Genomic DNA, 21,673 nt, shown 5'->3' with positions numbered 1-21,673 from the left:
GTTCAATTTCTTTTTTAAGTAGTTTGTAGTTAAGAATGCAAGTTCTTAACCACATCCTGTGACTTCTACATTGACATTTCAATTATTAGTTTATATACAACTGGGTTTTATACACCTTAAAATGGCTATAGATTACTATTCAGCTGTCTCATGTCTATTTTAATTTTAGTATTTAGCAGTTTATAGCGTTGAAGCATGATTTTGCTGAACCTGGCTGTTTTTCGGGTAGTCTAACTCTATAACTCTAACAAGACATATGTCAACAGTTTAGGTGAACAGTTTTAGGAGGGGTGTGCAGAGAAATCTTCAATACCCCAGTGAGGAGTAACTAATCTTTGTGTCCCACCCAGTGAGTTATAAGTGCATCCCCGCTGACCGTTTCCTGTCTGATTCTAAGCTTTCCTTGTTGTTCTCTATCTGTTCTAGTTTTTTTTTGTTTGTTTGTTTGTTTTGAGGGGTTTCTGGAGCGATCCTGATGGTCATTACGAGAGAGGGTGGGGACCCAAAGTCGGAACCAGGCAAGGACCAGAGAAAGCTGCTCTCCCTAGTCCCGAAGGAAGTTTACTGTTCTTCTGTTCAGAGTGGAAGATCTTTTGTCTGATGATTCACTCCCCAAGGGGCCACAAAGGCCGAAGCTGTGCTAATACGATGCCAGGAACCAGGAGCTCCTCATGGGTGCAGGGACTCAAGGCTTTGGGTCGTTCTTCACTGCCAGGCCACAAGCAGGGAGCTGGATGGGAAGCGGGGCCTCCGGGCTTAGAACCAGTGCCTATATGGGATCCTGGCATGTGCAAGGCGAGGACTTTAGCCACTAGGTTACTGAGTCAGGCCCAGTAGTAGATATTCTTATGAGTATCTAATTTTTAAAAAATACAATGTTAGAAGACCCATAAGACGAAACAACGATTTCTGTTATGTAACTTGAAATGAGATTTGTTTGTTTTATTTTTTTCAGGATAGACTCAGGAGATTTATTTTATTTTCATTAATAATCTTAAATAAGAAGGCTGCTGAGTAATAAAGCTACTAAACTATAAACAAAAACAATAGTAATAAAAATTACTAGTAATTTTATACAGGGCTTTGAAGCCCGTTTTCTCACAGAGTAGCATGATCCAGATCTAGAAAGGGCGATTACAAAGTTCTGTACATGTTTCTTGATCTCTTTCACATGTCTGTATGGACATGTTTGTTAAATTAAAGGCAACGTGAAATTTATCTCAGCATACAAAATATGCTGTTAATTTTGGTTTTGCTGCACGCTGAATTCTGTGTCAGATTTGTACAGATGGATTTGGCTTTCATGTGAAATGAGATTTTTTGCCGTTGCTCTTGTTGCTTGTTTAATAAGAAAAAGCTTCTTCACATACATAAGAAGTTGACAAGTACCAACAAACGTTCAGTGTTTGTTGGAGACTGCTCCTCTTTCATGGAAATCTAGAAATTGTCTCCGGCCAGATCGGTGACTCTCATCTGGAGTGTATTGTCGCCGTCCTGCCAAAGTTCTCCTTTCAAATTGAAGTGCTCAGGGGAAGTGAAGGATTCGGAGACAGAATCCCCCACTGCCAAATGTTCTTGTGCAGCTTTTCCAAAGATGGCTTTACCTCAGAGTAAAGCCTGCTGAAACTTAACTCACTCTGTCCCCAGACAGCATTGAAAACATTTTTAACATTTTCTTTGTATAGTCCATTTTTAAAAAGTGTGTCCCTTTTTTAAAAAAAGATTTATTTATTTTTATTGGAAAGTCAGATATGCAGAGAGGAGGAGAGACAGAGAGGAAGATCTTCTGTCCATTCCATCAGTCTCCAAATAGCCGCAATGGCCAGGAAGCGGGCCGCCGGGATTAGAACCAGCACCCATATGGGATCCTGGTGTGTACAGGGCAAGGACTTTAGCTGCTAGGCTACCACCCTAGGCCCTGTTGTGCCCTTTTTAAATCCCTTTGTGTTTATCTGTGTTCAGTGTTTCCATTTAGAAAATGAACAGTTTGTGCAGATTTTCACTGCCAACACTGGGCTGGGTTAGTTGATTAATTTGTTCTGTTCTCCATCCTCTGTTATGGTACCAGGTGTCCTCTGTAGGCTCCAGTGTACTGCCATATCCTCCATGTGCACCTGGATATGCTGTCCACTGCTCTGTCTAAGCCAATGAGGAGGCCCAGCTCTGACACATGCACTCCATAGTCAGACCATGGAGTCTGCAATTTTCTCCATGATTGGAGTTCTGAGATCAGCAGTTTAGTTGGGGGGATTCCCAAAGAAGCTTCATCTGAGGGTATCTCTGACCTGATTCTTGTGTGTGCTTGCAGGGTCTGGCACAGTTCATCGCCCAAATCAGCCTTCATGCACACTATTGGTTACAATTGCTGGGTCCATTGTCTCCAGCTCTGTCTTCTATGCAAACTAATGGGTGTTGCAGTCCAGTCTGCTATTGCCCATCACACATTCGGCCGCCACGCAAACCAGTGGGAGCTGAAGCCAGTAGGAGCGACCCGCAATAACCCCCACCAGGCCCACCAGCTTCCTTGGTTCTTATGCTTGCCAGTAAGTACAGCAGACTGCTCCAGTCTGGTCCACATCCCATTCAGCTCTTATACATATCAGTGGGCGTTGAAGCCTAGTTCATCTCAACCAGCCCCACTATCCAGCCCACATATGTGCCTGCAGATGCCACTCTCTATCTAGCCATGCCTGTCCCAGTCCTCCTGCTCACCAGTCAGAGTGGCAACCCAACAAGGAGGTGCCCATTGTTTCCCTAATGGGCCCACTTCCACTCCTGGATCTTGCACTCTCCAAGTGGTACTGCAGTTGAGCTCGACGGACTTTGTCCCCTGTGCCAGCATCTGCCAGCTGATGCTGCGGCAAAGCTCAACCAACCCTCACCACCTCTGGCTTATGCATGTACTACTCAGTAGGTACAGTCCACCTAGCCTGGCTTATCCCTGATCCAGCTTACATGCAGGTCAACAGGTGTTGTAACCCTGCATGGTCTTATCTGCCCCCATCCCAGCTCTCATGCTCACCAGTGGGAATGGTGGCCCAGCAAGGGATCTCCCTGCAGCCCCCCTACCCGCTTTGCCCGTTCTCCGCCAGGTCTCAGTGTATGCTGGTGGGGGACTGTGGCCCAGTGTGGCATGGCCCATCTCACCTTGGCATTTGCCAGTGGTTGCTGTAGCCTGGCCCAGCTCAGCCCATCCCCAGTTCTAGCTCATGCTTTTGGGAAATACAGCCTAGCCATCCCCAGCCAGCCCCTAGTCCCAGCCCTCATGTGAACTAGCTGGTATTTCTGCCCAACATGGCATGACTCACGCACTGTTCTAGCTCTCAGATTTGCTAGCGGGTGATGTGAACTGGTCCAGTCTGGCTTGCCCCAGACCTGAGCCAAAGATATGCCTATGAGTACCATTACCTGGCCTGGTCTGGGCTGCTCCCTTTCTTGATTCTCATGCTCACCTACAGGGGCTATGTCCCAACAGAGGAATTCCCCAAGCTCCTCCATCAGAACCTCTCCGAATGCCAGATCTTGGCACACCGGTGAGTCCATTGGCCAGCCCTCCTTAGTCCACCTCCTGTCCTAGCAGGAACAGTGGCCTTTCCTGACTGGCCTTTACCCATTCTGGTTTTTACTGTGGGTGCTATAGCCCAGTCAGGTCTAGTCCACACCCAGACACAGCTCATGCATGGATCAACAGGGGCAGAGACCTAGCACAACCCATTCTGTACTCATCCTGGTTCTCACGATCACCAGTGGGTGCTGGAGTCTAGCCCAGTCTGGCACAGCCCGGTTCCAGCCCACACTTGTGCTAAGGGAGACTGCAACCATATGCAGAGCAGACCGCAGCCCCCACTCCAGCCCCTGCGTTCACCAGTGGGATCCACAACCCAGTCAGGGCATCCCCTTAGCTCCCCAGCCAGGCCTGATCCCAGCTACAGCTCTCGTGTGTGCCAGTGATTGTTGACTCAGCCTGGCACATCCCCTTCCCTGTCTTGGCCCTTGCCTTCAGATGCTGCAGCCTGGCCTCGTGCATCCGGCCCCCCAATCCCAGCTCTTGCTTGCGGTGCTGCAACTTGTGCCTGCTCAGTCTGCTCTCATGCCTGGCTCATGTGATAGCCTAACCCAGCATGACCTGCACTCCATCCTGGTTTCTGCACTTTGCCAATTGGCTATGGTTTACTCAGCCCTGCTTGGGGTGCCCCCTTCCAAAACCAACTAACACACTTGCTGATGGATGGAGACAGCCTTCCCAGCTTGCCCAACACCCAGGCCTGGACCACATGTTTATCAGTGGAAGCTATGACCCACCAGGGGAGTTTCCCAGGTTCCCCTGCTCAGGCCACTCCCAGACTCAGATCTCACTCATGTCAGAGTGTGCTTGGCCCTTAAATGGTGTGGCCTGCCCCTCCGTCCCTGCCTTTGTATGAGCTGGTGTGGCCTGGCCCGCCCCATACCCTGTTTTGGGGTGTTCATGCTGATGCTGCAGCCTGGACCATAAATACACTTTAAAACAGTGATTTGCCATGTGGTTGCTATCTTATGGTTGACAGTCAGGCTGGCTAGTTTTAATTCTCATTTATCTTAAAATTCATCTTTGTTTGTGAAAGAAATTTTTTATTATGGGCCCGGCGGCGTGGCCTAGCGGCTAAAGTCCTCACCTTGAACGCCCCGGGAACCCATATGGGCGCCGGTTCTAATCCCAGCAGCTCCACTTCCCATCCAGCTCCCTGCTTGTGGCCTGGGAAGGCAGTTGAGGATGGCCCAATGCATTGGGACCCTGCACCCGTGTGGGAGACCTGGAAGAGGTTCCAGGTTCCCGGCTTCGGATCAGCGCGCATTGGCCCGTTGTGGCACACTTGGGGAGTGAATCATTGGACAGAAGCTCTTCCTCTCTGTCTCTCCTCCTCTCTGTATATCTGACTTTGTAATAATAATAAATATTTAAAATTTTTTTTATTATTTATTTAATAAATATGAAAGGTGCATGTGAGGAATGTTGGCTTGCTGTGCCACCGTGTTGTCCCCTTTGGAGTGATATTTTTTTTAAATTTTTTTCTTGTTTTATGATTCAGTTAAATAGCTAATATCTTAAGCTGAACGGGATGTAGGACAGACTGAACAAGCCTGCCGTACATACTGGCATGCATGGGAACCAGGGTAGGGGACAGACCTGGTGGGCGTTATGGGGAGTCGGCCCAACTAGGCTGCAGCTCCCACTGGTATGCGTGAGGACCGAGTATGAAGTGGGTAGGATCGAACTGGACTACAACACCCACTGATTCAAGTGGATGACGGGGCTGGAAACAGAACTGACCCAGCAGTTGCAACAACCAGCATGTGCATAAGCTGATTGGGACGACAGACTGTGCCAGACCCTGTACTGGCAAACTCACACAAGAATCAGGTTTGGGATCATCTCAGATGAAGTTTCTCTGGGGATCCCTCCAACTGAACTGCTGATCTCAGAACCCCCACCATGAAGAAACTATATCAGCCAGTGGATTTTGAATAGGTTTCATTGCGATTGGGATGGCGAGACCGGCAGCAATTCAGACCTGTTGAACTATCAAAACTGCTTGAGCAGGACCCTCGGAGCGTGCCTCACATCGGGGACCTGGGATGGGTGGGAGGCTGGGTGGGGCTTTTCCCTTTGTTTCTCCCCTGACCCCAGATACAAAGGGAAAAAATTATATTAGTGTGCAAACAGTGATATAACCCACTTTCCTGTAGCCCTTGACCCTTTGTACCCTAATCAACTAAGATTATTTAAAATAATTAATTAATCAATTAATTTTAAAATTATTTTTATTGGAAAGACAGATATACAGAGAGGAGGAGAGACAGAGAGGAAGATCTTCCATCTGATGATTCACTCCCCAAGTGGCTGCAACGACTGGAGTTGAGCCAATCTGAAGCCAGGAGCCAGGAGCTTCTTCCGTGTCTGCCACGTGGGTGCAGGATCCCAAAGCTTTGGGCCGTCCTCGACTGCTTTCCCAGTCCACAGGCAGGGAGCTGGATGGGAAGCAGGGCTGCTGGGATTAGAACCGGCGCCATTATGGGATCCTGGGCATGCAAGGCGAGGACCTTAACCGCTACGCTATCACGCCGGGCCCTGAACAGTGTTGTTTGTACTATCTTGTTACTTTTTTCCCATCCATAACTAACTGCGTCCTGCAGGTGCTAAAAGAGGTGTTATATTGCTATTTCTAGCATTCCTGTGTGTTGTAATTTCCCTATTTTACATGAAACACCTAGAAAGTTGATGAGGGCACAGTTCGTCCTAGGATTTAATGTACAGCTAAGGGAGCACGTCCTACATCAGCGCACCTGGGTTAGATCCCCGGCTCTGGCTCCTGAGGCCACGGTCCTGTCTGCACACCCTGCCAGGCAAGCATGATGGGTGAAGGAACTGGCTTCCTGTCCCCCGTGGGCCGACTGGGCTTGACTGCTTGGCTCCTAGCTTCAGCACAGCCCCAGTCCCAGCTGCTCTGGACATTTAAAGGGTGAATCTGCAGGTGGGATAAAGTTGACATTTAAGTTCATGAACAAGTGAAATTAAAAGATAAGTTTATTTTTGATATAAAAATTGAAGTCTGTGCACTTTTGTATAGTAAGCATTTTTCTTTTTGAAGGATGTCTTTTTTGTTGCTACTATTATTAAGCATCTTCCATACAGACCCCTTGTTCCACATTTGAAAGCTAAAAGGGCCTTTCTGAAGTTCTAGCTGCCAAGAATGACAGACTACCAAACACGCAACTTTATTTTTTAAGATTCATTCATTTTTATCAGAAAAGTAGATCATATTTACAGAGAGAAGAAGGACTTCCACCCACAAATGACATCGGTTGAGCTGGCCCAAAGACAGGAGCCAGGAGTTTTTCCCAGGTCTCCCACCTCAAGTGCAGGGTTCCAAGGCCTTGAGCCATCCTTTACTGCTTTCCCAGTGTGTAAGCAGGGAACTGGATGGGATGTGGAGCAGCCAGAACGTGAACAGGAACCCATATAGGATCCTGGCACTTGCAAACTAAGGATTTAGCCATTGAGCCAATTGTTGAACATAATGTTCGCTAGCACTATACTTTATGTATCTTCGGTTTAGATGAAGGACCATAAGTGGGATCTTTTCTAGGGGTCAGAAGCTGATTATTGAGATCCTTTGTAACTTTATAATTTAAAAGTCTTTAATGGGGCCCGGTGGCGTGGCCTAGCGGCTAAAGTCCTCGCCTTGAAAGCCCCGGGATCCCATATGGGTGCCGGTTCTAATCCCGGCAGCTCCACTTCCCATCCAGCTCCCTGCTTGTGGCCTGGGAAAGCAGTTGAGGACGGCCCAATGCATTGGGACACTGCACCCTCGTGGGAGACCCGGAAGAGGTTCCAGGTTCCTGGCTTCGGATCGGCGCAGCACCAGCCGTTGCGGCTCACTTGGGGAGTGAATCATCGGACGGAAGATCTTCCTCTCTGTCTCTCCTCCTCTCTGTATATCTGGCTATAATAAAATGAATAAATCTTTAAGAAAAAAAAAAAAGTCTTTAATGTAACTGCTGTGACTTCCTAATCTAAATCTTTTCTTGGTACTGGCATTGTGGTGCGGCACCACTGCCTGCAATGCCAGCATGCTGTGAGTTCCAGCCGATCCATCTCCAACGTAGCTTCCTGGTAATGTGCCTTGGAACACAGCAGAAGATGGCCCTTGTAAAAGACTTGGATGCAGTTCCTGGCTCCTGGGTTGGGCCACTGGGGAGCGAGCCAGCAGATGGGAGATCTCTCTGTCTCTGTTCTCTTCCAAACTGATTTCAAGTAAAGAAACACATCTTTTAAACAGTAAGTCTCTTGTTCACTCAAGAAGAGAACAGTTTTTATACCTGTGAGACACTTTCACACAGTTCATAGAAAATGCAGATTATGGAAATATGCATTAATTTAATATTTAATTTTTCTTTTGATGTTTCATATTTTTTAAAAGCCTATGTTTAAATTTGTTTTCCACAATTTTTTCCCACTCCTCCATAAATTTTTGAAATGCCCTCATTTTAGAAATGAAATTTTCAACTTTTCTGTTTTCTTTAGAAGGAGAACCACAAAGAGAGCTCCCCAATTACCCCTGGGAAACAAAAACCAGGGACATAAATTCAAACCAGAGACTGGTATGGTTGCAGTACTGGCATCCCATATAGGTGTAGGTTCTTGTTCTGGCTGCTTCACTTCCCATCCAGCTGCCTACTTACACTCTAGGAAAGCAGTGGAGGCTGGCTCAAAGCGGGCCTTGAACCCAGGTAGTCCAGTTAGCAGCACTGATATCCGGGGCTGGGCCAGGCCAAAGCTTCCTTCAGGTCTTCCACGGGGTGTTAGGGGCTGAAGCACTTGGGCCATCTAATGCTGCTTTTCCCGGTTAGGAAGCTAGGTTTAGTAAGCGGTGTAGCTGGGACAAAAACTGGCACCTGTGTGGGGTGCTAGCGTCACAGGTAGTGGCTTTCCTAGCTGCGCCACAATGTCTGTGCCCAGAGGATGTTTTTCAATTAAGATAAGGGCAGGTGTTTGGCCCAGGGAGGAAGTTGTGCTTGGCCTGCCACCTCCTTTATCACAGTGCCTGGGTTGGAATCTGGGCTCTGCTCTGTCACAGCTTCCTGCTGATGGACACACTCTCTGAAGCAGCAGGTTAGGGTTCAGACATCAGGTCCCTGTCCCATCTGGGAGATTCCGTTGCTGGCCTTTGGTGCAGCTGATGCAGACATTTGAAACTATATAGAGTGACCCAGTGGCTGGAAATTTTCTTTTTAAACATTTATTTATTATTTATTTGAAAGACGTATTTTGCACAGAGAAAAAAGATACAGAAATTCTTCCATCTGTTGGTTCACTCTCCAAATGAGGAGAGAGAGAGAGAGGAAGATCTTCCGTCCGATGATTCACTCCCCAAGTGAGCCGCAACAGCTGGAGCTGAGCCAATCCGAAGCCAGGAGCCAGGAACCTCTTCCAGGTCTCCCACACAATCCCCAAGTGAGCGCAACGGCTGGAGCTGAGCCAATCCGAAGCCAGGAGCCAGGAACCTCTTCCAGGTCTCCCACATGGGTGCAGGGTCCCAAAGCTTTGGGCCATCCTTGACTGCTTTCCCAGGCCACAAGCAGGGAGCGGGATGGGAAGTGGAGCTGCCAGGATTAGAACCGGCACCCATATGGGATCCTGGTGCGTTCAAGGCGAGGACTTTAGCTGCTAGGCCACGCCACCGGGCCCAAGCCAAGATGTTAATAGCAATTATCAAAAACTAACCTAGAATTTAGAGTACTGTGCAAATTGAGCTCCTTATAACCTTTTGGAAACTGAGCTTGCTTCAAGGCCACTGCCTTTAGCATTGTTTAGAGATGATTTCCTGGGAAGGAGGGTTTGTGTGAGAATATCCTGGTTTGCTTTTGCAAAATTGTTTTTCTGACTTACACTCTAGTCATGTGGCTTTAGCAGTATCAATGGTTGTTTAGTAATGTGTATTTTCCAGTCTTATAGAAGTCTTTTTTTGTCCCTACTTAGCCCATGTGTGACCTGAAGGAAATCGTTAATTATTCACCATTTTCTCCAGAAAATGTAGGATTTGTAGTACTAATAACTACTAAGACTCTGCAGGCTGTGGAGTTTGTTTAATGTGAAGAACTGTATCTCCTCACCTCTTTTTACTTGTTAATTATTTTACATGCAAACACACAAAATTCTCTTTTTGCTAAAATTGAAGATGAGTAATTTTTTCCATAAAAATCTTGCTGCAATACCAGAAAACTTGTACTAGTGAGATTAGATGGAACTAAACATAAATTTATATCAGAAGCATTTAGCATAGATATCTGATTATTTAAATACATTAAAAACTTAACACCTGTAGCTTTCCTTTTTTAGAGTATGTGTAATTGTTCTTACATGTACGTGTGTAATGCCTTTAAAAAAGAATTTGTTTGATTACTTTTTCCTTAGCTACATAATGTATATAACAAGGAATAGATTCCAGAATCATGTATTTTTAAAGATATACGTATCTTCCCTTTAAATGTTAGAGTGGTACTATTTTAAGTCTTGATTCTGGAGCTAGTCCAGCTAAATTAACTGAGAAATCTTTTTTTATGTCTATTCATCTCTTTCATCTTTCTCTTCTTGCAAAACACAAAATGGTTTTAAAATTTCTGTCAACTATTGCACCCAGTGCAATAGCCTAGTGGCTAAATCCTCTTCTTACATCGGCTGGGATCCCATATAGGCGCTGGTTTGTGGCCCACCTGCTCCACTTCCCATCCAGCTCCCTGCTTGTGGCCTGGGAAAGCAGTCGAGGATGGTCCAAAGCCTTGGGACCCTGCACCCGCATGGGAGACCCAGAAGAAGCTGCTGGCTTCGGATTAACTAACCTGCTGATGTTGCGGCCACTTGGGGAGTGAATCAATGGACGGAAGATCTTCCTCTCTGTCTCCTCTCTGTTTATCTGCCTTTCCAATAAAAAAAAAATGATAAATCTTTAAAAATATCTTAAAATCTGTCAACTGTAATGTTTGGAGATTGTATGCAATAATGGATATTCATAATAAGAAATATTCAAATAAGAGTTCCTTTAGTTGACTATATGCTGCTTCATTTACGCCTCAGACATTTCTGCCTTGGCTCACAGTTCCTTTTGTCTTTTCTCTTGAGATCTGAGTGGTTCAATAGCATCTCCAGATGTCAAATTAAACCTTGGAGGAGATTTTATCAAAGAATCTACAGCCACTACATTTCTGAGACAGAGAGGGTATGGCTGGCTTTTGGAAGTTGAAGATGATGACCCTGAAGATAACAAGCCTCTCTTGTATGTAAAAATAATAGTTCTTAAATTTTTTTTCAAACTAATCTTGTGGGGTGATTTCACATTCTTTATAGTACTTGAAAAGTTGTGATTATCTATCATCTGGGGAAAAATATAAAGCAGTTAAGAAAAAAAAAACATACAGCTTTGTCAGATCAAGACATTTTCAAGTGAATCTTTGTTGTAATTATTGGTACATGCTTAAATATGCAGTATTTTTTAGTGTACCATATTCCATCAAACCCAAGGTAGTATAGGTAATAAAATGAAATTATTTTACATACTAACGTGAAAAATGTTTAAGGTGGCAAAAAAATATTCCAAGGACTATATTCTTAGTGTAAGGGTGGGTAAGAAATCATTTACTACATCATTAAAAGTTTGCTTCTGTTTGATGCTGGGTGGCATATTTCTGCTTGGTGTTGGGTGGGATATTGAAAGAAAAAGTTTTCCCTGAGATTGTAAACCTCATGTTGGTGCTCATATAAAATATAAGGTAAATTGTCAGTATGGTCCCAGAAAATCTTCAGGCAGAAAATTGTAAGTTGTCTTGAATTGATGATTGTGTTCCCAGGAGAATGACACAATGGAAAGTGGAGGTTGGAATCCCTGGGCTTCGCTGCATGCTAACAACGTTGTAGGACCCCAGTGAATGTGAGAGAATGTCTCAATTTTAGAGAGGTTGAAAGGTGGGAAATACGCAGCTTGCAGTCAGAGAGGTGTGGTTCCTCACATGTGGATGTACTGCTGGCCTGTAGAGACTGTGCTGTCATACTCACATTTATTTTAAATTTGTAACTGTCCTGTCATTGAAAGTTTTTATTTTAAAATTACAGGGAAGAATTGGATATTGATCTAAAGGATATTTACTACAAAATCCGATGTGTTTTGATGCCAATGCCATCACTTGGTTTTAACAGACAAGTGGTGAGAGACAATCCTGACTTCTGGGGTCCTCTGGCAGTTGTTCTGTTCTTTTCCATGATATCACTGTATGGACAATTTAGGGTAAGTATGTTTAATTCTGTACAAATTCTAAGTCTTTGAAGAGTTGAAAAATTAAATATAGTTGACTACTAACTCTAGTACAGTATGGAGAATGTTCCACCTTGCTCATTCTGAAAGTGATGCATTCATTAGTAAGTGAAGAATTCCTTAGATTGATCCTTCCAAACTTTGTGCGTTCGTCATTCACGTGCAAATATTAAGACCAGCAAACTACTCATGGCTAATCACACTTGACCAGTCACCAGAAGTGGCCTGATTGTTCAAAGGGAGCGAGGTTTTGAAATGTAATATATACAGTACTTAATCATGTTCCTGCCTCTTACTAAGTTTTATTTTTGTTTTTTTAAATGAACATTATAATAGTGACAAAGATTCTGTCAGTATTTATTTTGATATCCCTATCAAAATATATTTTCGTTCATTTGCCCCACTGTTAAGGCATATCAGCAAAGCACAACATAGACATGACCAGATGAGGCACTGGGGAGGAAAGGGGACTGCTTCCCACAGTGTTAGGAATTGAATGCTTCCTCTTGCTGCTGTAACAAATAACCACAGACCTTAATGGCTTTACAGGACAGATTGCAGCTGGTGGTGCTGTGTAGCATGTTAAGCCTCCCATGGAACATAGCTGTTCCATTTTAAATCCATCTCCTTGCTAATGTGCCTGGAAAGGCAATAGAGTGGGCCCAAGTACTTGGGAGACTCAGAAATCTTTAGCCATTGTAGCTATTTGGGAATGAACTAGCAGGTGGAAACTGTGTCTCCTCTCTCTGTGTATTTGCTTTCAAATAGCAAGTACATCTTTTTTATTTTTTAAGGTTTATTTATTTTTATTGGGAAGGCAGATTTACAGAGAGAGGGAGAGACAGAGAGAAAGATCTTCCATCCACTGGTTCACTTCCCAAGTAGCCGCAATGGCCGGAACTGAGCCAATCTGAAGGCAGGAGCCAGGAGTTTCTTCTGGGTCTCCCACATGGGTGCAGTGTCCAAGGCTTTGGGCTGTCCTCTACTGCTTTCCCAGGGCGTTAGCAGGGAGCTGGATGAGAAGTGTATAGGCTGGGACACAAATCAGTGTCTATATGGAATCCCGACACATGGAGGGCGAGGATTTAGCCACTGAGCCATTGCTCCGCGCCATTTTTTTTTTTAACCGCAGATTTAGTTTACGGATCTTGAAGCCTGAAGCCTAAAATGGGTGTTACAGAACTAAAGTCAGAATGAGACAGCTGAATAGTACCCTATAGCCATTTTAAGGTGTATAGTAGCTGTTTCTGTGTATAAACTAAAATTGAAATGTCAATGAAGTAGTCACAGGATGTGGTTAAGAACTTGCATTTTTTTTTAACATATTGGTTACTCAATACCATGTCAATTAATTCTATAATGTTGTAAATTGTCGTTGATGTCATGTTGTGGCTTTAAATTGATCGGGATGATATTCTGCCAGCTCTGCCTTCAAACCAGAGATGGTCTCCCCAAGAAACTGTTGAATTTATCTGGACAATAAGATGCTAGACTCTATGCTTGGTACATGCTTGCAATGAAAGAACCTTAACTGAATTTGAAATGTAATACAGCAACAAGGTGGAGGAATCCACCAAGGGAGGAGGGTACGGGGAGGGGTTAGGGGATTCCCAGAGCCTATGAAACTGTGTCACGTAATGCAATGTTATTAATAAAAAAAAAATATATATATATATATATATATATATTAAAAAAAAAGAACTAAAGTCAGAATGTCAGTTTGGCTGCTTCCTTTGGAGTCCCCAGGGAAGAATCCATCTCTCGACTCTGGCTTCCAGAAGCTGCCAGCATTTCATGGCTTCTCACTGCATCACTGCATTGTCTGTTTTTTTTTTTTTTTTTAAGATTTATTTATCTTTATTACAAAGTCAGATATACAGAGAGGAGGAGAGACAGAGAGGAAGATATTCCGTCTGATGATTCACTCCCCAAGTGAGCCGCAACGGCCGGTGCTGTGCCGATCCAAAGCCGGGAACCAGGAACGTCTTGCGGGTCTCCCACGCGGGTGCAGGGTCTCAAGGCTTTGGGCCATCCTTGACTGCTTTCCCAGGCCACAAGCAGGGAGCTGGATGGGAAGTGGAGCTGCCAGGACCAGAACCGGCACCCATATGGGATCCTGGGGCATTCAAGGCGAGGACTTTAGCAGCTAGGCCACGCCATCGGGCCCGCATTGTCTGTTTTTAACAACAGTTATTCAAGCAATACATAGTAACCTCATTGCAAGCATTTTAAGTCATTGCTATGTTAGTTCTATTAATATTCACTCTGATCTTATAAAAATTATTGAAAATTAATGGGGATTCTGTTCTTCCTAGCACCTTCCTTCATTTACAGCATTTGCAGTTTCATCTGTTCTGTGTAACTTCTCATTTGAATAGCTAGTTCTAAGGAGGAGAACAGAAGGTTACCATATCCTCATGGAACATCAGTCAGTTTGGTTTTGCTTGCTGTTTTCTTATATTGGATTGGAGCCATAGGATTAGGCACGAATACCACAGGAATGATTTTGTACTCTTTTGTGTCTGCTAATGGAGCACTAAACTGGTGTGCATTGTTACTGGTTGTGATAATGTGATTACATGGTTAGGTGATAGGGTGCAGTCAGTCTCCCCGTCATCTATAAAGTTGCTGTTTTTCTTGTTGACAGAAACAAGAACTGGTGTTAATGGGTGAATTGACAGTTTCAGTGTGAAATTGTTACACTTTGTAATGCTGCATTTTGGAAAGATAGCTGAAAGCCCTGCAGACTTCATGAACTGAGCTTGAGAATGGCAGACTTTCTTACATGGCAGAGAATTGCGTTCTTGGAAAATTATTAGGTTATTTGTTATAAAAATTGTTAATCACATGATTTTTTTCCCCGTCAAGGTGGTCTCATGGATTATAACCATTTGGATATTTGGTTCACTAACAATTTTCTTACTGGCCAGAGTTCTTGGTGGAGAAGTAAGTAGTCCTTTTGAAAATACCCCCTTTTTTTTATAAGACTTTATTTGAATACTGCTGATCTCATCCTCAAATGTGTTCATTTTTACTATTTCTTATCTCAGAATGCGTTTTTGTTTTTCAAAACGATTATTTTATTGAAAAAGCAGATTTTCAGAGAGAATTGTCTGAACTGTGTGAAGGTGTTCTGTAACATAACTTAGATTTTTTTTTCCCAAAAAAGACAGAGTCCCACAAAGGGAGAGACAGGCTAACAGAGAAAGAACTCTTCCATCTGCTGATCCACCCCCACAGGACTGCACTGGCCCGGGCTGTTAGTCCAGTCAGTCCTCATACGCCTCTGTTCTCACTGTGCGTTCATGATGAAACAGGCTAGCAGTGCTCCCATTTATAGATGCCTTCAAATTCCCACATTCCTGGATAACTGTTGGGGTTTTTTTTAAGATTTATTAATTTTTATTGAAAGATTTGCAGAGAGAAAGATTTTCCACCCACTGGTTTATTCTCCAAATGGGCTGGATGACTAGAGCTGAACCTCTTGAAAGCCAGGAGCCAGGAGCTTCTTCTGGGTCCCCATGTTTCAAGGACTTGGGCCATCCTTCACTGCTTTCCCAGGTCATAACCAGGGAGCTGGATTGAAGTGGAGCAACCGGGACAAAACAAAGACTCATATAGGATGCTGGTGCTTAAAGGTAGAGGATTAGCCTTTTGAGTCATAGCAGTGGCCTCCATTTTTTTTCTTCTTCTTTTTTTTTTGTTAATGTACCGTAGCCATTCTATCTATCTTAACAATCCAGAGAGAGACATCTGGCCTTGTGGTTGAGATACAGACATTTCATATCAGAGAGCTTGGGTTCCCTCGCTCAAGCTCCTGATTCCAGCTTCCTGTTAACTCAAAACCTGGGCACACGTGGGTGGGAAGTGGAACACAATGGGAGTGGGCGCAACAGGATTGAGTTCCTGACTCCCAGCTTCAGCACTGGCCCAGCCTTGGCCATTTAAGACTTAGAGAGTGAAGCCTCTCAAATAAATAAACATCTTTAAAAAACAAGAGTAAACAAACAAACAAAAAACAGTATCACCTGGTGAATCCTCTGCCTGCAAGTTCTGGGATCCCATGTGGATGCCCCACTTCCCATCTTGTTCCCTGCTTATGACCTGGGAAAGCAGTGGAGGACGGCCCAAACAGAACCTTGGGGCCTGCACCGTGTGGATTGGCTCAGCTCTGCCCATTGTGATCATTTGAGGAGTGAACCAGCAGATGGAAGATTTTTCTCTGTGTCTTTCCTTCTCTGTAAATTTGCCTTTCTAATAAAAACAGATAAATCTTTTTTTTAAAAAATGTATTTGAAAAGCAGAGTTGCAAAGCTTGGAGGGACATTGTCCATCCATTAGTTGACTCACTAAATGGCTGCAAAAGGCTGGATTGGGCCAGGTGGAAGCCAGGAGTTTGGAACTTGATCCTTGTCTGCTGCTTGTCTGCTTTTGAAGGTACATTAGCAGGAAGCTTGATCAGAAGCAGCGGAGCCAGGACCCAAACCAGCACCCATGGAATGCTGGCATTGCAGGAAGCAGCTTATCTGTCAGTGCCACAACATTGAACCTGGCTGTAGTACATTTAATCCTCTAACGATGCAATTGAAGTAGTGACAAAGTGTAATATATTGATGTACTGAAGGTCATTTTTTGCATATATAAAGGTTGAAGTAAAGACAGAAGGTTTGGAAATGCAGATCACAGCATCAGGAAGTTGATGGTAACTGAAACCAAGACAGGAGGCTATGATACTTGGAACTGCAATGGATACGATTTTTAAAAACTTCTCACATTTCTGGAAGTACAACAAAGAACATATGATCAGTAGTGATTGAAATAAATATCTTGGTTTCTATGAAATTCACAGGTTGCATATGGCCAAGTTCTTGGAGTTATAGGATATTCGTTACTTCCTCTCATTGTAATAGCCCCTATACTTTTGGTGGTTGGATCATTTGAAGTGGTGTCTACACTTATAAAAGTAAGTTGTGTTTTACGTATTATTGTTGCTTACTGTTTTCCAACAGCGAAAGTATACTAGTCTTCTGGCTGAGAGTGTTATAATCAAAAACTTTATCCAGTTGGTAGTATTTTAGAACCTTCTTTAATGATTTTTTTTCCAGTTGCTTTTGTTTTTTGTCATTGTCATTAATCTCTGGTGAGGGAAAGCAAAGAGCCCATCAGTGTTTAGGATGTTACAGTGGGCATTTTTTTTTAATGTTGAATTTTTATTTGTGTATAATGAATTTGTCTTAGATTTTGAAAAGGATACTTAGCTCCATAAGGCAGTTATTTAATATTTCTTAATTCCTGTGTGAATATTAACTTGCTGTCTAATATGAAAGACATGTTTTTAGTACACTCAGCTTTCTAGAGTAGGACTTTTTTCTGTATCGTGATAACGTACACATGTTAAACATTTACAGAGTATTAATACAACTAAAACTTCAACATTCACTAATAGTGAATAACTTGGAGAAATAAATGGCTGGTTTAATACATACATTGATATTAGACAGTGAGTAACTTTTTGCCCTATGGAAAATGGAACATTTTAAGACTACCACTTGCAGACCTCTTGTTATGTCTTTATAACGCATGAATGTATCATTATAAAATGAAAAACTCATGGTTAAACTTCATAACAAAATTGTTTAATTGTTTTTATATTTCAGGTTTGTTTTTGCTGAAATGTTTTCGTAGTCACTTAGTTTTCTGTGGGTTAAAGCTGCTGTGTGTTTCTTGTTTCGGTGCGGTTTGTCTCATCACCAAATTCTAGTATTATAGTTTACAAACCTCAATTTTAAAGATTTATTTATTTTTATTACAAAGTCAGATATGTAGAGAGAGGAGAGATAGAGAGGAAGATCTTCCGTCTGATGATTCACTCTCCAAGTGACCGCAATGGCCTGTGCTGTTCCGATCCAGAGCAAGGAGCCAGGAACCTCCTCCAGGTTTCCCACATGGGTGCAGGATCCCAAAGCTTTGAGCCATGCTCGACTGCTTTCCCAGGCCACAAGCAGGGAGCTGGATGGGAAGTGGAGCAGGTGGGCCCAATTTTCTTTTTTTTTTTTTTTTAAGATTTATTTTTATTTTTATTAGAAAGTCAAATTTTACAGAGAGAAGAGAAACAGAAAGATCTTTAGTCCACTGGTTCACTCCCCAAGAGATGGCAATGGTCAAAGCTGAGCCAGAAGCCAGAAGGCAGGAGCTTCTTCCTAGTCCCCTGCATGGGTTCAGGCTCCCAAGGCTTTGGGCCATCCTCTGTTGCTTTCTCAGGCCACAGATAGGGAACTGAATGGGAAGTGGAGTAGCCTGGATACGAACCAGCGCCCATATGGTATCCCAGCGCATGCAAGACGAGGACTGTAACCACTAGGCTACTGTGCTGTGCCCTGAATTTTTTTCATATAAGTTTGCTTTTTTCTTTTCATTCTATCAAATGCCTTTGGTGACTATCTGAATAAATACCTCATGTATCTCTAGTTGAAGTTTTTTAAATAGATATGTGTATAGTCAGGCAACTACAGTGTATTTTATTTAATTAAATCCTTGCCAAAAGTCATCTTTTTTCTGTATTTCACGTAATCCTGTGCTTCTGTTTCTGGGCACACGCTGTGAGGATAAACATTGTATAAATTTTTCAGTCGTTTTGTTTTTTCTGTTTCTTCAAAAGAAAAAGCAGATTTTTTACTTTGCAAGGTTTTCTTTCAACAGTGGCCCATTAATAGTTTTTCCAGAAACACATACTTAAAAAAAAAAGTTTAAAAAATCTATTTGTGAAGAATTTAAGCAGATCTTTCACATCTGTTCTTAATCAGCCACCCGGGGGATCTCCGCTTAGACAGATTTGATCAGGGAACACCACGTTGCCAGATGTGAGGAGCAGGGCAAGGGTGAGCACTCTTACTGAGGACATTGCGTACTGAGTATGTTTTGCCACTTCCTGCAATTGATAGTTGATTTTAAAAATATTGTAAACAGGTTTTTTTTACTCTACAGTATCTTAAAAATTGATCATGTTACTAATACTCTGCCTTTTGTCTTTTTTTTCTAAGCTGTTTGGTGTGTTTTGGGCTGCCTACAGTGCTGCTTCGTTGTTAGTGGGTGAAGAATTCAAGACCAAAAAGCCTCTCTTGATTTATCCAATCTTCTTATTATACATTTATTTTTTGTCCTTATACACTGGGGTGTGAGCCGAGGCATACGTGAGTAAAAAAGATAAGTGTGTGTGTAGTCTGGGAATTATTGCCAAAGGGATTCAAGCAAACCTGTGCTGGTCAAGCTTATGTGTTCCAGACATGACACAGGTTTAGGATCTTGCTAAAACAATGTTTTTTGTATTTGGGTAATTGCAGTAACCCGGGACTTTTTGGTCAGAATGCTAAATTCTGTTTGATTCTTCATATTCCAGTGAATAAAATATAAAAACATTGTGTTTTTACGATTGTGTCAATATTCACGTAAAAACTTGTGGCAGAAGCACCAGGATTGGTAATTATATTTCTCTTGAAGGATAAATTTGATAACATCTTGATAACCTGCAAGTGCAATTTTTTTCCTTTAAAGGATTTTCTCCTGTATTACAGATCCTATAGATATATATTTATATTTATATGTATATATTTATGAAATAATTATTCACGAAATATATTTCTGGATAGCCTAAAAATTAAGGTATTTATCCGATGCTTAACACTTCATTAAATTTGGCTCATACTCTTTTTTTATTTAAAAATTCACACCTGTTTTTTAAATGGTATATAAATTTGTGAAAAGTAGTTACTGATATAGATTTGGTTTATTTGGGTAAATTTTTAAAAACTATTTTTGAATTTCCAGACATCTGATTAAAAGTTTCTGGTAATCTTTCTGATTTAAGGGGCAAGAGGTGTAATGGGTATAACGTTCATTAAAATCATTACTATTTAGGAACACAGAATATTTATAGTATCAGTAAGCATTTTTGATCAGAAAAGTCATGGGAAAAAGACCTTTAAAATTTTGTGGTCCTGAACAATGTTACAAGAAGTAGAAGACAATAAAATGCTTGCCAGCTGTGCATTTATTTTATAACATCTTGTCCTGTGTTGCTTGATGTTTACACAGATATCAGGTACTCTATAACAAATGTACAATTTTTGCTGAAGGAAATATTAAAAGATGTTTTTGTTAGTGACTTTTTACTATGAATATTTTAACAAGTACTAGATATACCTTTAATTAACTGCTTTGTAAAGTAGATAATATATTTTATTTATGCCCATAGATAGAAAATACCTGTTAATAAATGATTCTGTTACACTTTCTGCGTTTACCTGGAAGAGTTACCTGCTGCCCTCAGTTTGATGATGTTGGCATTGCTTGTTATGTGTTCTTTCAGCAAACTTACCCATCAAGAAATACCTAGCACCTCTACAACGAGCCTGTAGATTAGCAAGGGATCAAACCCATCTATTTTCTGCTACCCAAATCCTACCATTCCCTGCAAAATGTAAAAAAGATACTATTCAGCTAGAATAACTTTTTAAAATTCCTTAGGAAAGCCAATTAACAGCACCAGCGATGCAGCATATAGAATGACCTAAGATGTTAAGAGAGGACATCTGTCATGCTGAAGAAGTCCCTGATAGAAGAGCTTTGGTAGAGCAGAATTTGTATTCAGTATTAAAGGTACTGACCCCACAATCATCACAAAGCTTGGGGATTGAGACCAGGGCATGAAATTTTACTGAACAATAAATCAAGGTGTTTTTGGACCACCTTTGTCAAAAAATGGCTTAATTTTTAAAAATCCAGAATTGGATTTAAGGTATGATTTAAAAGTTCAGTTATATATATATATATATATATATCATATTCTTCATATTCTTAATGATACAGGATAAAATGAAGTGTTTAAAAACATTTAAAAAGAACGGCATTTCAAGAATGTTGAAATGCTCTAAAAAGAACATTTAAAAACAATTACATTTCATATTGGGAACTGCTTTTTTAGGTTTTATATAAATATAATTTATAGTGTTTCATAGTCAACCAATATGTTCATATAATAATCAATAAAAATATTGTAAGATTGTCAGTTTGAGAACATGGTTTTACATTTTATATGAGGTACAGTTCTGCTACAACTAATAAGCTGACCATTACAGTGTGCGCACATTGAATTTAAAATCATTTTCTAAGTCATGACTTAAATAATGATTTCCAAACTATTTAGCAGTTCATTAGTGTGTTTAAAACTAGACAGATATCTGTGTCCTGTCTTATGGTTGAGTATGTGCACTTAGGTGTTGTCACTTACACTGTTTCTGATGAGTGGTAATCTTCCAAGAAGAAATGAGGTGTTTGCTTCTGTTTAAACTTTGATTATAAAGCTATTGAAATTTTGACTTGAAATAAAAATTACATGTAGTTGAACATTGTGTTATAAAGGCAGTTTAAGAAGATTTGTAAATTTTTTTTTAAAGATTTATTTATTTTATTACAAAGTCAGATATACAGAGAGGAGAGACAGAGAGGAAGATCTTCCGTCCGATGATTCACTCCCCAAGTGAGCCGCAACGGGCCGGTGCGCGCCAATCCGAAGCCAGGAACCAAGAACCTCTTCCAGGTCTCCCACGCGGGTGCAGGGTCCCAATGCATTGGGCCATCCTCAACTGCTTTCCCAGGCCACAAGCAGGGAGCTGGATGGGAAGTGGAGCTGCTGAGTTTAGAACCGGTACCCATATGGGATCCCGGGGCATTCAAAGTGAGGACTTTAGCCGCTAGGCCACGCTGCCAGGCCCAGATTTGTAAAATCTTATGAATCATTATGAAACCTGCTTTATTTATTTATTTTTTTTTAC

At 42.1% G+C, this 21,673-nt stretch overlaps 1 protein-coding gene across 1 annotated transcript in view; it reads left to right on the top strand.

Annotated features, from left to right (window-relative positions):
- YIPF4 (Yip1 domain family member 4) overlaps positions 1 to 19,901 on the top strand; it is a 29,580-nt gene extending 9,679 nt beyond the window's left edge. The window contains exons 2-6 of the mRNA XM_004582719.3: positions 10,658 to 10,811; positions 11,645 to 11,816; positions 14,712 to 14,789; positions 16,693 to 16,806; positions 18,884 to 19,901. Coding sequence (XP_004582776.1) covers positions 10,658 to 10,811; positions 11,645 to 11,816; positions 14,712 to 14,789; positions 16,693 to 16,806; positions 18,884 to 19,021 — 656 coding nt within the window. The 3' untranslated portion in view covers positions 19,022 to 19,901. The remainder of the gene's footprint in view (positions 1 to 10,657; positions 10,812 to 11,644; positions 11,817 to 14,711; positions 14,790 to 16,692; positions 16,807 to 18,883) is intronic.
- Positions 19,902 to 21,673: the final 1,772 nt, after the last annotated feature.

Source organism: Ochotona princeps, chromosome 8 (genome assembly GCF_030435755.1).
Source record: "Ochotona princeps isolate mOchPri1 chromosome 8, mOchPri1.hap1, whole genome shotgun sequence".
Lineage (NCBI taxonomy): Eukaryota > Metazoa > Chordata > Mammalia > Lagomorpha > Ochotonidae > Ochotona > Ochotona princeps.
Note: the sequence above shows the minus strand (reverse complement) of the source record. Positions and strands in the feature narration are given on the sequence as shown.